Here is a 16152-nt window from a genome sequence, read left to right as displayed (position 1 = left end):
TCAAATATTACCTTAGAAATCAATTATATAAGCATATTTATATTTGTAGACTCTTTTCGTGATTAAAAGCCGTAAAAACCAGGAGACATGCCGACCTCATTGCCATTTTCTTGATAATTCAAATGAGAAAATCTGGTTTGATAGAATCATAGAGCCACATCGGTCATTTAAAACATTAACTCTGGTTCTTCCAAATTTTCGTTGACAAGTTAATTAATTCATTTTTTTTCCCCTTGGTTCGTGACTCTCAATCAGCGTCGAGACCAGGAATTTTTGAGAAAAGAGTGCAAGTTATAAAATTTTGAATCTTTAAGGAGAATTAATATACAAATAAAAAAATCTTGAAGTGTTTTTTAAATAAGAATTTTTTGTGAGTGGAAATATTCACACTGGACTCCCCAATGACCAGCCGAGGACCTCCTCGGGGCACATGTGCCCTGCTGTCTGTGGAACGATCGTTTTTTCTTCACAATTATTTTTTAACCCGGTGAGACGAAGCCTTCTCTTCCAAGGCACTCCCTCGGCCTTTCTCGTGTGTTCACGACCTGTACCCGCTCCGAGCTTTACCCACTCTCCCTCTCAGCTTCCGTTCCCCCGATCGCTACTGGAGCTGATCGGGCGATGCTGTCCGTTGTGGTCTAGCCACTCTAAGGCCGTCCGGTTTGTCCGGAGAAGCTGTCTCCCTCCCTTACCACTGTCGTCGTGCCTTCTCCTCCGTCCAGTCGCTGCCGGAGCTGCCTCCCTCGGAGCTGTGATCCCGCTGGAGCTTGCTCAGCCCTCCCCACTGTCCGATCGTCGCATGACCTACCCTCCCGCACGCCCTGCTTCCCTCCACTCTTCTTCAAGTAAGCCGGAACCCTCGCGCTTCCTGTTCTTTTTCCCGGTTTTTCAATTTACTGTTCTGATCCTTCTGTTCTCTACACCGTTTCTGATTTTTGATATGCCGGAATTATGATTCTGGAATGACAATTGAAATTGGAATGGAATGAAAGTTTCATGTTCTATTTTTTTTCGTTGAGTTTGATGGTTTGGAGTTTCCATTCCAGAATAAAAATTCTGCTGTTTGACGAAACAGGCATTGAAATTCTGAATCCCGCAACTTCTCATTAACCATTAGAAAGCCATATTTGTTTTTAATGTGTGAAACCATGGGATTGTGATTTTTCACATATTCAAACTGCTAATTCTAATTTAATCTCAACAATTATGTATTCTCATATGCTAGGATTCACTTCACAATTTTCTTTGTAAGTCCCCTAAGATTATTCACACTCTTAGATATAGATATAGACTAAACATTTGGGGTGTTATAATCCACCATCCTAAGACACTTGTCTATGTCTTGTGTGTCTATGTCTTGTGTGTACGAGACTCTAGGTCTAAGTGTCGAACCGACTTTATACCATGACTTTAGGTCTAAGTGTCGAACCGACTTTATACCATGACTCTGATACCATCGTACAATGACCCTGACCCACTCTCACACCGGGTCGGGCTTTGATATGATGGATCCGAACCCGCTCCATAGCAGTTTAGGTTTCAACCCGAAAAGGGTTAGGATCAGGACAACCAATCACTTAAAAATCCCTTTTATATGACTCCCAAGATTCCTCACAATCTTAGATACGAGACTAAACTTTTGGGTGTTGTTGCACCATATTTTTTTTGTCAGTGCATGGAAAGATATAGGATTAAAGGGAAAGATTAAATGGTGACCCACCTAGAGAGATCAAACAAATTTTGGTGGCCATGATGGCTGATGTTCTTCAGTAGATACCACCAATAGACTCATCTGCTATCTATTTTAAATTATTTTATAAAACATGTCAGCTTTGGAGACTGGGCTTACTGAGGGTTGTGTGCATGCATGGCTGCACCATCTGCTGCTTACTTATGTATATATTGACACCTTTGCTGCTGCATTGACTAACTGATTTGTAAAGTTTGTTAGGTTGTTCTAGTTTCTGCACTTTACCTGAGGCCACGTGGTGATATACCAGTCCATATTTTATGGATCTGAAGGAGAAGCTAAACAAATTCAGGAGTCAACAAGAGAAGTGCCAGTCAACTCTTGTAGGTATCTCAGCACAGGCAACAGCTTCCAAGCCAAAGCAGCCTCATAGGGCTGCCCCCACAACTTCAGTTCCACAGAAACCCCCTGTTCCAATTAAATTTTCTAATGATACTGAAAGGCTTCAGTACATTAATTCTATTAGAAAATCCACAGCTGGTTCACAGATTAAGCGTGTTATAGACCTGCTTTTTGAGGTAAGTGTTAACTTTGTCTACATTTCCTGTTTGCTAGCATATAAAAGTATACATCTTGAATAGTTTTTGTTTCCCTAATACCTGCCTTCTCTTGTTAAGCGGGCTTGCTTGTAGAGTTAGTAAGCCAATCATACTGTTATATAGGCATGTACATTTTTTCGGTTGGTTGTGGGTGGATACCTTTTGGAACCTCAGCAGTACCATATGATTGGTTTCATTTAAGAAGATCGAGAGTGTCTTTTTTCTCTGTGGTGTTTAATCTTGTGCTTGTACATGCGCTTGATTTTTGTTTCAATCTTCAACCATATTACCTCAAAGGACGAGCTGATATAATTTTTTCTGGCAGGTTCACTGCAGCTTGTGCAGATTGACAGCCTTATATATCATCAAAAATCAGAATTAAATCTTGATATGAATAAGAAACTTTAAAAGACATCTAAAGTTAATGTCTTAGTGCAAAATATCTTTACAGATGCTATAAAAGTCATTCCTGTGGATATGTGGAATAAAAAGTTCACATTTATCAGAATGAGAATTATGACCTAGTTGAGGAGTACATGAGACTCTCTCCCTCTATCTTTTCTATAAACTGAGCAGTTAGTTATTCTTCGGAGAATAGTGTATTGAGGTTATTCTTAATATTTTTTAGGTAGATGTAAAAGTTAGCTGCTGGATCACACGAATAAGAATGTAACCACAATACTATATTGTGTTTTGTGGCAGAATCTAGCATGAGCTATATTTGGACATAATGTTTTTGATGCTTTTGTAGATCAATCATTACAAAGTGATCTTTTTAGTTCAGGTGATAGAGAGTTCTGTCCGATGAGGAATTTGTTCTGTTAAGGCAAGGCTCATGAATTAAAACAAAAAAAAAGCTAGATACTGCAGCTTGAAGTTTGCTATTTTAGAAAAGCTATTATTTTATTGAAATATATTAATCATTTAACTTGTTTCCTAATAGCAAACAAAGCATAATGTATTTACATGTGTTGATGGGGATGGGGATCTGAAATGCTCCTCTTTTTTTTCCTTGCATGTTGTTACTTGGTAGGTACTTTTATTAGCTTATTTCCTATCTAAAAATTACTAAGTTCTCCACTTTTTTCCATATTAATGTAGACAAGGCAGGCACTCACACCTGAGCAAATCAACGAGTTCTGTTATGTTGACATCAGTGCAAATAAGACGGTGTTCGATAGTTTGAGGAAGAATGTCAAAGTAAATTATGACGGAAGGTGCTTTTCTTATAAGGTACATTTATCTTGCCGGTGTATTATTTACTTACTTAGCCATTTAAGTTTGGCTACAGCAGTTCTGGAACTTTGTACATCAAGTACATACAGAATATTGGCTGAAGCTGAAATAATAAATTTAGATGTTGGCTGGAACATGGTGTATTTGTCAAAAAAATATCCTTCACGGTCATATACGTTCAAATATGCATGTATGCAACATCTTTGCATACATGCACAGAATGTCGTCACATTAAGTTGCTTTTAGTTTTACTTGAAAGGTTGACAGTACTTATCCTGTTTCTTTTATATGCAGTCAAAACATGACATAAAGAGCAAACAAGAGCTTCTTGTTCTTATCCGTAAAGCTCCAGAGGGGGTTGCCGTAATTGACCTCAAGGATGCATATCCATCTGTTATGGAGGATCTGCAGGTAGCTTTCAATTGCACGTTGAACACATGGATATTTTATTTCCTGGAATTTGGATGAATTCCAATTTTTTCTTCGTTGTAATCTGTTGAACATTCCAGCTTTTGTCTTCTCACTATTCAGAAGGTTAAGATGCATAAATTTCTACGGTTGGATGAATCTAAACTTTGAGAAAGGTTGAAATGTTTGTGAGAGAACTTGTATCACAAATATCTTTCTCGGGTTTTTAATGGAGAGATTTTTCTCGGGGTTTTCATGGCAAACTTGTTTTTTTTTTTTAAATCTCATGTAAAACTTAGAATTTTTTTTAAAAAATAAAAAATTAGGTATAATTGAAAATTGAAATAAATGAGAAACTAATAGGAAAACATAAAAGGGTGTGTTATAATGATAATAGAAATATTTAAAATAACTTAGTTTAAGTTTATATTTGAGTCCATGATAACATAAATACTAAAAAATAGAAAAATGGAAAAATTATGAAAAAACTGCGATAAATATTTTTCCTTTTTTTTTTCAAAATATCGCTATTTTTCCCCCTTTTTTCGTTTTTCTTATTTTTGATGTTAATGTCACGACATTTTTGTAAATATCGTGATATCTGTGACACCTATGAACTATGAACTGGCTTCTTGCAAGTGCAATTGTGTTTTTTGCTGTATACGGTTTGAGAGATTGATTTCTTTTTATTTGTTATCACACGCCTATGCATGATTCCATGTGAATCTGGTGCGTGCTCACTTGTGAGAATGATTCTTTCTGCTAACTACCGAGAGGTCACATGCAGGAACTTAAAGCAGCTGGTGAGGTTTGGTTGCTTTCTAACTTGGACTCTCAGGAAGACATTGTGTACCCAAATGATCCAAGGGCGATAATGAAAGTAGATGATGACATAAAGCAGCTTTTCAGAGGGATAGAATTGCCTAGAGACATGGTTGATATAGAAAAGGATCTGCAGAAGAATGGAATGAAACCAGCAACCAACACAGCCAAAAGGAAAGAAGTGGCACAGGTGCAGGGAATCAAGCCTAAACAGAAACAGAAAAAGAAGCGTGAGTTCACCAAGAGGACCAAGCTGACCAATGCACATCTTCCAGAGCTCTTCCAGTGATAATGTTCCTGGTTCGTGAATCGCTGGCACAAAAAATCAAGGCAATTGCATGATTAGGTGCCGCATTTTCTTTTTATGGTTGATTTGGTGCAGTTCATCACTGGTTCCATTTTGAGGCATAATATTTTTGGGCCGTTTAGCATTGGGAATATCATGTGAGTGTTTCATGGATCTTTCCCAAAACATGGACAAATTTGTGAAATACTTATTCAAAAGTTTCATGAATCTACCCTAATTTTGGGATAGATTGATGGAACAACTCACATGGTATTCCTAATGCCAAATTACCCCTTTTATAACATATTGTTTGATCCCATTGTCTAATAATCATGCAAACGAATGGGGCAGCATCAAGATTTCAGGCATCCCCTTGTGGCCAGGGATATATTTGGTGTGTCCTTAATTTTTCTTCATGGTTATATGGATCATGTATAGCTGAATTCATCTTTCCCATGTTCTCATAAAGCGTGTTTGGCAGCACAAGTTATTATTTGTTACTGTCCTATGAATCTACCCCTGAAAGGGTAGATTGAGATAGATTTATAGACCAATGTTCTATGAATTTACTTCAATTTTAAAGTAGATTAATAGGACATTAACAACTTGTTATTGTTATCAAAGGGGCCCCTAATGTTGCCAATGTTTAATCATTGGACTGTTGCACCACATTTGTGTAATGAGAATGTGATATATTTTGTGGACTCAGCCTGTACTGCATATTTACGGGGGCTGTTGGGGATGCCTCAAAAATTGGTGCGGTTTCATAAAACAGTTCAAAAAATATACCATAAATCTGCCCAACTTTTTCGGGACGGATGCATAGAACAATAAATTCAGTAATTTGTTACTGTTGTCACACGACCATGATGTGATATTATCTACTGCTGCGGGAAGATTACATGCATGCGCGTGAGTGAAACTTACTTTGGGTTTAGATCTGTATCTGATTCTGAGGCATTTAGAATCAGATCCAAGCGGACCCTACCATGGAACCTGGAAGGCCAGATTTCAACTTAATTGATACGCCAATGCCGTATCACCTCATGACCATACTCAGCTAGATCTAGTTTTTGAGGCTGCATGTACAGATAAGCCTGGGCAACGGGTCGGGCCACCGCCGGGTACCCGGTACTCGGTCCGTTACGGGCCTAGGCCCGGGCCTTGAAATAATGATTTTCGGGCTGAGGTTAACGGGCTCAGTCCGGTTCGGTAATTAACGGGTTGGGTTCGGGCCTGCCGTTGTGCTTGTCGGCGGCCCGAGAAGCCCGACATCATTATTTTTTTTTTCAAAAAACTAAATGTTGAGGTAGCGAACGACGCGCATTGCCCGAAGTCTGTCAAAACATGATCATTCCCCTATATCTCTCCACCCGTGTCATTTGAAAATCGCTACAACTTAAGCCTCCGTTTCTATAGGTCGTCGGTGCCAAGCTCACTTGTCTTCTTCCCCATGTTCTTCAACTCCTTTAACCCGAAAAAGCCCGACCCGGCTTGACCTCAAATCCCAGGTTTCGAGGTATGACCTCCTCCCTCTATTTGGACTTCAAACCCATGTTTTTTGCATAGTATAGTAGATTTGAGATATTTGCAAAAGGGGTACTTGGACATACTTATGTGCTTTTAAAATTAAAACTGACATTAACTACCTACTTCTTTTACTTGATTTAATTCATTTCTTTTTTTAAAGTTATTGGTCATTAACATAAAGCCTTTACAAAATAGTATTCTTTTATAAGAGATAAAAACACGTTTTCAAAATATATTTTATTATTTTTTCAATGGAACGTGTATTCGTGAATCATTTGATTGAATGCATTTTCTAGTAAGGTTACTTGTATATAATATATATCAATTTCTACTCCCGCGTTGGATATGCCAATTAAATGGGAAGGATGATATCAGATCCGTTCTTAAGGGTACGTTTGAATGGATGGATTTTAATAAATGGAAATGAAAGAAAAAAAAAAAAAGGGCAGGAAAATTCATGGGGAGGGAAAAGGAAAAAAAGAAACTATTAAAAAAGTATGTTTGGATAAAAAAAAAGGAAAGTAAATACAAAAAATAATGTTTGGTTAACTGCGTAAAGGATATGAAAGAAAACGACTTAATTGACAAATATACCCTTAACACCCATTCTATTATGAGCGTAGTAGTTCTTTCTTTCTCTCATTTGTTTTTCCTCTCTCTTTCTTCTTTCTATTTTTACAATAAGTTGAAACCCATTGAATAATAAGTTAACCATAGCATAAGTTGATTGTCCACCTTTCTCTCCGACGAAAAAAAAAAAAAACTAATTTTGACGAAAATGTGTTTGATCAGCTTGAGTAACAAAATGAAAAAAGAACAAAAAAAACATATATATATATATATATATATATATATTTTGTAGTATAGAATATATAAATAAGAAAAAAAGAAAAGAAAATGATAGAGGTGAGACATCGGATGGCAGGAGACTGAAGCGGTTCCTTGCAAGTGGTTTGGTTAACGCCCTCTACTTTTCTTTCGAATCCTTTTAATATTAGAGGGATTCCAGATAAACGTATCTTTTCTTTCATTTCTTACTTCGTCATCCCTTCATTTGTCTTCTCACTTTCCCTCCCTCCAAACATCTTATTTTTTGTAATTACTTTCCTCTTTTTCTTTTCTTTTTTCCCTTTCCCCGGCAGTAATAATAAGAGTCAGTGCCGACCCATTTGCGTTCTCACTTGATGCCCAGTGGGATAACCCTCAGGTCCCGGGCGGAATAAGCGATCCCTCGAGCTGGAATTCTTTCCCGGCCCCAAATCTTGATAGGAGAAGCTTGAATGACGGGCAAGGAAACCATCCCCCGTTTGGTGTCACCTCGGCACCGAGTGTCGATCGGTGGAACGAGAAAATGCAAACGGCCCGTGAGGGGTTTGACAATCGCGTGGGCTATAACGGGAACTGGGGTTCTTTGGGATATGCTGGAACGTTTGGCGACGATTGGGGGGCGCCTCTTGTTGGAAGAGGGTTTGAAGAACAGCGGTTGGTTGAGAATGGAACTGTTCACAAGCGATCCAGGTTAGAAAACGGTCGCATGGTCGAATATGATGAATATGGCCATCCAAATTCGGCCAATGCAGGTAAACGAACGCGTAAAAATGAAAGGATATCCAATCTGATTCGAGATCATGGCGGATGCAGTGGTCCCGTTGGCCAGAATAAGCTTCAGGAAAAGCCGACATCACATTATCCACTTGATGGTTCTTTTGATGCTACGACGTTCCAAGGACGGCCTCATTTACCTGAAGGTGCCATTTGTAGAACCCAAATGTTAGGAGAATGCTTTGAAGTATGCAGAACAGTTCAATGTCATTATTTCACTCTGACTTTTCAAACACATACAGTCTCAAAATAAAAAGTTCCAATTTTCATCTATAAAGCAAAAGAAAGAACATCGATACATCATAGTAAGTACTAAAGAATCAGAACTTTACCCAACAAATTTTGAAAATATAGAAAAAAAATTCCAAAATGAAGGATCAACATTGTGAATTGCCTAACTGTATTTGAAGGACCATACCAAAGAAAAAACAAAACTAATAAAAAATTTGACAAGACCAAGAAACTTTGGTTTTTCCAACATCAATTTTGCAACTGATATCTTGTGAAAACAAATACAGAAACAGTTTCATATGCTACATGAGTCAAAAAGCTGACAAGGGGATTCATGTATATGCAAAGATAAGAGAATAGCAAATTCTGGAAAAGTGCAACGGCATCAGAAAGAGGCAATGATAAAAAAATGTACCCCATGACAATGTCCTAAATGCTTCAGCTTTTGGTAGATCTCGTCCTTTCAGCTTGAACTTGTCCTATCAGCTTGAATAATTTGCAAGTCTAACATTGACAATATTTGGGGCATTGAAATTCCACCAGAAACGAAAATCTCTGCAATATTTACCCCACAAAATCACTTTATCGCTTAAATGATGATCAAGAAAAGCTGCTGCAAAATGAATGCTTACCAATTCCTTCACGGACTGATAAATTTAGCCTGATAACATCTTTCGAATTGATCAGGAATATGTGACCAATGTAAAGGTGGTTGGTGGGTATGTAGACACAACAAAGCTCCTCTTCACCAGAATCGTGCTAAATGAGGGACCATAAGGTTATAATGACAGAGATTTAAAACAAGCACAAAAAAAACAAATAAACAAGCAATCAGACAAATGTCTGTATTATTCAAATTAGAATTAGATTACCTAACCCATTTTAATCCACATGATACATAAAAACTCGTTAAAAAATGGAAAAGCTGACAGACTGATTTCAGAAGAGTTGGGAAGCACCTTGTAACTTTCTGATAAACTCATACACAAATCAAACTTAAAATAGTTTTTTTTTTTTTTGTGCTGAGGTGAATAATCTCCAAAGCATCAGAATTTCCTTTGAAAGAATCAAACAAAAACCAATGGATTCCTAGGAAGAATCAGTATAAACCTGAAGAGTAACAGCTGAGGTGATGAAACCAAATGAATATTCACCAACTTGTGAGTGTCTTATGATGGCAACTTCCTTGAATGTTTGGTTGTTCTGTATTTGTCCAACTACAAGGACCACAGAAGAATAAGAGCAAAGTATTGATAAACCATCAAAATAACCAATTCTTATTGTATAATGGAGGAAAAGAAAATTTGATTGCTGTAACTTAGAAAAGAAGACACTCACCATCCTATCATGAACTTCTTTGAATCCCAGCTTCGAATAACTTTACAAAATGCCTAGAAAAGAAAGATACATTAAACTTGAGCTTCCCAATCCAAACAGGAATACTTGATGAAAAAGCCAAAAGAAAAGAAGGGAGCTACAAATTCTGTTGTTCATATTGCATTTTGCTTGAGAAACATGCCACGTCTGGAACCTTTTCCTGAAACTTAGGATTCACTTGCTAACACAGAATTTAGGAGAAAGGGAATTCGCTTACTTATCTTTCATTGGCACATTGATTATCTTGTTAGTGTCCATTTTTTAGGTTGATGATTAAAAAAAAAATCACTGATTAGCTCCCATCTCTGCAGGTGCAAAATCCTACTTCTCCCAACCACAACAGAATAGACGAATGTGCTGAAGTCCCATTCTTTGTGCACAGGGCTCTCTGGACAAAACAGCCCTTGCCTAAATAATAGGTGCATCAGGTACTCCAAGTATGGAAAACTAAGAATCACTTTCCTGGTTCTCACCATGTACAAGAACCAGGAAACTCGATTTGACTAGTTTACAGTTTCCATACCTTGCACCACCATCAGGCTGCGTTTGATCGCAAGGAAGAATTTAACATGGTAAGTTTTTCTGAAAAAAAAAACATGATGAAATTTAACCCTCTTCCGATTTGAGGCCATGTTTGATTATAGGGAAGTTTTTTGCAGGGTAAAACTAACTGTGTTTGATGCACATGGTAGTTTTTTGCTGGGTAAATTTAATTGTGTTTGGTGCACAGGGTAAAAAATAGGAGAGACTTTTTTTCGGATCGTTAGAACTTGTTATATTGGTTCTCCTCAAATCAGAAGATGGTACAAAATGAAAGATGATGTAAACAAATACCATTAACACAATTCTAAAAACTCGAAACCCCACAACATTCATGCATCCAAGCAAGCGACATATCAGACTAAATAGTTCTAACGGGTAATATGGTCCATTTCGAACTCAAATCGCTGTATATGCTTTAGACTACAATGCCATAATCATTCAGGAACACGAGCTAAAGGGAAGCCCTGTGGCAATCAACACTGCAATGCCAAATTAAAGAAAATAAATCAGGACCAATGAAAAAAGCGACTACAGGAAAGCACACACGGCCTATGTTTCATTTCCCATCAAAGCGCACAACCAGAGCAAAATACCTACAAAGATTTGAGATTTTTCAATGACCAACCAAACAAAATATCGGTGAATGCACGAACCTCCAGCAAAGAATGGTTTATACAAGTTCAAGACAAGCTGTAGAGCAAAAATTTTTTAAAAAATGGGAGGAAGTGACGGCGTTATACCATATATGAGAGAGATCCTGTTGTGGTCTGTGATTCTGAGAGCAACCAACGACTCCCAACTTCCCACTGAACCGAGGAACCCGCATAAGTCTTTCCGAAGAACCTTTACATGAAGCGAACGCCAGCGAAATCCTTGAAAACCTCGACGCGGGAGCTTTGTCCCTGCTTTTTGGGTCAGATCTACTTGCACGAAGGAGGAGAAGGGGGCTTTAGGCAGCGACAGAGGAGAAGGGAGCTTCAAGCAGAGACAGAGGAGAAGGGAGCTTCAGGCAACAGAGGAGAAGGGAGCTTCAGGCAGCGTCGGAGGTAGATCGCGAAGGAGGAGAAGGGGGCTTCAGGCAGCGACAGAGGAGAAGGGAGCTTTAGGCAGCGACAGAGGTAGATCGCGAGGGTTCAGGCGGAAGGGAGGAGACGCGAGAGCTTCAGGCGGAAGGGTGGAGACGCGAGAGCTTCGATGGAAGGGGAAACCGAGAGAAAGGGAGGATGAAATTTTGAGCCCTAACGGCTCAAAATTTTGTTCGCGGTAAAACGTCAAAAGTCCAACCTCCGACTTTTTTCCACGTTAAATTTACCCAATTTGTACGAATAATTCGCGTGAATTTTTCACGCGTTTGATGCTCTCATGTCACGGCGGTTGAAATTTCAACCGGTCGTACACTTTTCACCCGCCCCTCCAATTTCCCCCTGCAATCAAACGTAGCCTCAGCTAAACTTACTAAATGCTAGACTTTGATCCCATGACCACAAGCATGTATCAGGTAGAATATGAAATTTGTTTAGGTCAGAAGACTCAGAACTTCTCTGAGCCAAATTATCTTAAACGGCCATGATTATAGTCTTCAAGTAGATAAAGTTTTTTTTTTAAATTAAAGCCACCTATCAACTCATTTTCTTGAAAAGGCATGTACCCATGCCCCACAACCACATATGTGCAGGAGATGAGGCTCTCAAAAGGCATCACTCGCAATAGCTGCCTGACGACAAAGCCCTAACACAAAGCTTTGTGAATGCTTCGTTCTTCACCTGGAGAACTGATGAGAATTCAACTCCATGAGAAATTGAACGAAAAGCTGCCGAATCAGCCTATTTTTTTGTGTGTATGAATTGAAAATTTTGAAATGAAACAAAGAAATCAAGGAGTGAGTGCTCCTCTTCGAGACTGAGGAGGGAACCCAAGAATCCCTTTCTTGTAATATAACTGACGTTTCGCTCCTTTGATTCCCTAAAAGGGCATCGTTTAGCAAAGCATCAAATAACTCTATTCAATGGACAGAAAGAAACTCTTCACCTCATAGATTGAAATATTATCACAACCTTTTTAGACCGGTGTTACTTGACTACCACATGAATCACAACATGGGTTGTTGCCAGAAAAAACAGAAGCTGCATAACTATAAAGTTCCATCATTATTTTTTTTTTCATTGAATCCTCAAAAGGAACCACCCTGCAATTTCCTTTCCATGTTAATGTTGTTTTCCCTTATTTACAAGGTCTAACCTTTACGCTTTCATGCACCAGCTGACAATTTTGCTGATAGAAGCAACAAGTTCTCAAACCTGCCCCATTTTGATATATTCGTCAATTGTTCAACAAGTTCGACCAAAATTTAGGTTGTGTGGAACCTAAAGGCAACAGATTAGAGAAGTGGTTTGAAAGATGGCTTTGACAGAAGATCTAAGTATGCATGCTACGATTCATTTAGGGTCGTAAGACCGGTTGTTTGTATCAAATACCAGCATATTTCCAAATATTCCAACATACCAAGAGAAAAGGCCTCAATTAGCACCTATGCTTCTTCTAGACATGATTGTAGACCAAGAAAAACACAATAATGAATTACAAGCAAGAAGAAGGAACAAATAAGATAGATGGGAAAAGATTTAGCAATTAAGCTTGTCCAAGAAATAACAGACAACTAAGCTTTTCCGAAATGTAAGAAAAAAGTATACGTAGACTCCATTGATTTACAATATCTTCACAACTAAGCTTCGCGATGTCTTCATGTACAGGAGAAGAGGGGGTCCATTGCTGATGGGTGATGACAGGTTGGTGATTTCGATGGCCACAAGAGAGAGAGATAGAAAGTTACACATACGTGGGCAGCTGTTTTTATGAAGTCTGAGTCATGAATAGTGCTAATAATTCCTTTGGAAGAGACATGAATAGTGCTAATAATTCCTTCTTGAACTAAATCCCGAACATAGTGGCAATCCACTTCAATATGTTTTGTAAATCCCGAACATAGTGAAAAGACATACACGTAATTAAAAATTTACCAGGCAACTCCCTCTATCTTTTCTTTCTGCTATGAAAGATAAATCCTCAAGAAGAATATTAGTTTCCAACACCAGACTATTAAAACGTGGGCAGCTGATTTTATGAGTCCAAAATTCAAATACCAAAACCAGCGACCTGAAGCCCTTCAAATACAGGCACTTCCTTATCCACGTCAAGGGACATTATAGTGAACCAGTGGCTATACAACAGTAATATTGCAACCAAACTATCTTGGGAAACACAAAACAACCAATTCATAGATCTGGTCAATGAACCATACCGCAAAAGCTGGAGAAACTTGCTCCAAATGTTTTGCAATACTTGTAACAACATTTGCCATACTGTCCATGGGATCCGAGAAGGACAATCCCTAGATGTTTTCCATAAAAAACCACCATAGCTTAGACAATGTGAAATCATAACAAAAATAGCAGCAATTCATCAATATTAAGACACTTTAAAGCAGATATATGCATAATTAAAGTACATGCATGTACTACTCGGAGAAAGAGACACGCATGCACATGCAAATACAGAGAACATGCTTGTGATGCACATGTACCTTCCACCACATGTACCCATAAACTAAGGCAGCAGCTGGAACCAGAAGAGATGTCATATTACCTGATGTCATATTACCTGGAAAAAAAAGTCAAAATTTAAAAATATAGTGCCTGTCAAGCAAAAATAAAATGATTCACACAAATGGCCCCTTAAAAGACTATGAACAAAATCTGCATATTTTTAATTTTACTGAAAAGCAAGTATTTTCCAAGAAAAGCAGTAACACAATGTCAATCTACATATCTCAACGTAAAGTGGTAAAGCAATAGAAAAATCTTTCATATGAAACCTGGGGGTTGTATAAGGAAGGAAACAGTATATTTGATGATGTATAGCAGTCAGTCAATTTCCATATTCATAATGATATCTTAGTTTACCTACAACAGTAACATATGTTGATTTTCATGATACAGTGAGGAGGATACTATTTGACCAGAATCTCCATCGACAACAGTTATATGTCGTGAAGAGGCTCGCTGTTGCCGGACCTAGATAAATTCAAATAAAACAATGAATCATACAGTTATAAGCTACAATAAGTTATAACCGTTAAATCGTTAATAAAACATTGTTCATTTGCCGAAAAATTTTTAGTTCACAGTATTCTAAGACGGCATAAAGCATATGAAGAAATTTATGCAGCAGAATAAGATGTCAGGGCTCAAATATCCCTGTGGAGTGTGGTGATATTTTGTGACAGAGATCTAATGACCCTACCAGGCTTTGCTCCATTTTGGGCCAGCAATAGCCTTTCAATATTTCATGAACCACACAGTTTTCATCCAGCCTCTGTGTTATCATTGAATCCTTATAAAGCATACCATTTCGACTGCCCCATCATTCCAAGAAGCAACCTTATTTTGAGTTGCTCCTTAGTAAGCATAAATCTGATAAAAACTATGTCACCAGAGTGCGGGGTGCGGGTGTCGGCATGGGACATCTCAAAAAATTTAGGTGCGGCGGTGCGGCGAAAGTATTTTATTATTATTATATTGTTATTATTATTATTAATTTATTATAATAAATTAATAATAATATAGCAGAACAGCAAAGAGAGAATCAGAGAATCATCTGATAAAGAATAGAATATAAATTAAAAAACTAGAGAAAAAATCGCATTTTATTTTTACCACTGCAGCAAGAATAAAACTTAAGAAAATTTCACAAGAATCACAACTAAAACTAAAAACAGAACAGTAGGAAAATAAAAACCTAAGAATAACTGAATAGTATTATAGTACAAAGCCACTCAGGCACCTAATAAGTATTAATATGAAGTCTCTCTAACTCTCTCGACCGACCTCATAAACAAACCACCAGGTTGCATCACTATTTCAGAAATGTAAACAGCACACTAAAACAGAGAACAACACACTAAAACAGAGAAAAATATACACTGTGCATATACGAAAATATCACAATCACATAATAAAAAGAAGTGGAAAGAAAAATGCGCTGCAAAGAGCGTGATATCAGAATCAAACAATAAAAAGAAAAATACGCTGCAAAGAGTGAGGGAGAGAGTTTACCCAAACAGAGAGATGACCATGCAGCCGATGATGAAGATCTAACAGAGAAGCACGTAGCACGGAAAAGGGAACTGGCTGGTCGAAGCGGAGGGAATCAGATTCAAGAGAGGGCGGAGCAGGAATCCGACCCAAAAGCGAGCAAGAACCAGGAAAACTGCCAAAACCTCCACCACAGCAATTGCCAAGCCCACCGAAACCAGACGAAGGTAACCAAACGCCCGCCTGGAAATCCCCCAAAAATTCTGATAATTTTCCTTTCTTCATAATAATCAATCCTGTGCATCCTACAACCATAAAACAAAACCGTATGACACAAATGAAAGTTCCACCAGCAAAACATTCAAAATTCAACTTCCAGACGACAAAAATACTTTAGAAAGAGACTAAGAAAGAGAATAGGGGGAGACCTGCACCGACCAGGAAGAGGATCTTCCCAAGCCCTATTCCCTGCCCGTCCATGGCGGAATTCAGTTTAAAACTTCCCTCCCTTTCTTTTGCCCACACAGTTTAAAACTGAACTGTGTTAGTATCACGCGGTGAAAAATCTCGATTCAACCATTCACTCAAAAAGAAGAAGAACCTGCCGCTCGTCGCCCTGCCGGCGGCCTTGCCCTTCGCCGTTTCGCGGTTTGAGCGCTTCGCTCACCCCTTCGGCCTTCCCCCTTAGTCGGTGAATTTGAGCGTAATGGCGGGCTGAGTGCTTGGTGGATTGGTGGA

The 16152-nt window shown here is 38.3% G+C and overlaps 1 protein-coding gene and 1 long non-coding RNA gene across 5 annotated transcripts; one reads left to right on the top strand and one right to left on the bottom strand.

The window, feature by feature from the left end:
- Positions 1 to 427: 427 nt before the first annotated feature.
- Positions 428 to 5536, top strand: LOC116267511 (uncharacterized). 2 transcript variants are annotated; one of them, XM_031649267.2, is made up of 5 exons: positions 428 to 845; positions 1952 to 2268; positions 3391 to 3522; positions 3820 to 3936; positions 4721 to 5536. In XM_031649267.2, the coding sequence occupies exons 2-5, from the start codon at positions 2011 to 2013 to the stop codon at positions 5042 to 5044; spliced, it is 831 nt and encodes a 276-aa protein (XP_031505127.1). In that variant the 5' UTR covers positions 428 to 845; positions 1952 to 2010; the 3' UTR covers positions 5045 to 5536. The 2 variants fall into 2 exon arrangements, with proteins under 2 accessions (XP_031505127.1, XP_031505126.1); XM_031649266.2 differs by having other exon boundaries at positions 429 to 845; positions 1944 to 2268.
- Positions 5537 to 9130: 3594 nt separating this feature from the next.
- On the bottom strand, positions 9131 to 16130 carry LOC116267513 (uncharacterized). 3 transcript variants are annotated; one of them, XR_004175598.2, is made up of 8 exons: positions 15843 to 16130; positions 15436 to 15719; positions 14284 to 14394; positions 13905 to 13981; positions 13623 to 13712; positions 9743 to 9795; positions 9515 to 9621; positions 9131 to 9163 (listed from the first exon to the last, which is right to left on the bottom strand). It is a non-coding gene; the product is annotated as an uncharacterized LOC116267513 (long non-coding RNA). The 3 variants fall into 3 exon arrangements; XR_004175597.2 differs by lacking the exon at positions 14284 to 14394 and having other exon boundaries at positions 15843 to 15926; positions 16016 to 16099; XR_004175596.2 differs by lacking the exon at positions 14284 to 14394.
- Between the last annotated feature and the right edge of the window lie 22 nt (positions 16131 to 16152).

The sequence above is a fragment of the Nymphaea colorata genome, chromosome 14 (assembly GCF_008831285.2).
Source record: "Nymphaea colorata isolate Beijing-Zhang1983 chromosome 14, ASM883128v2, whole genome shotgun sequence".
Classification (NCBI taxonomy): Eukaryota; Viridiplantae; Streptophyta; class Magnoliopsida; order Nymphaeales; family Nymphaeaceae; genus Nymphaea; species Nymphaea colorata.
The sequence above is the reverse complement of the archived record's forward strand: the minus strand, read 5'-3'. Positions and strand labels throughout refer to the sequence as shown.

Bases quoted from the DNA above. Each gene is read 5' to 3' on its own strand.
- LOC116267511 (XM_031649267.2), top strand. From the start codon at position 2,011: ATGGATCTGAAGGAGAAGCTAAACAAATTCAGGAGTCAACAAGAGAAG. The intron at 2,269-3,390 runs GTAAGTGTTAAC...ATATTAATGTAG, and splicing joins TTATAGACCTGCTTTTTGAG to ACAAGGCAGGCACTCACACC. The intron at 3,523-3,819 runs GTACATTTATCT...TTTTATATGCAG, and splicing joins GAAGGTGCTTTTCTTATAAG to TCAAAACATGACATAAAGAG.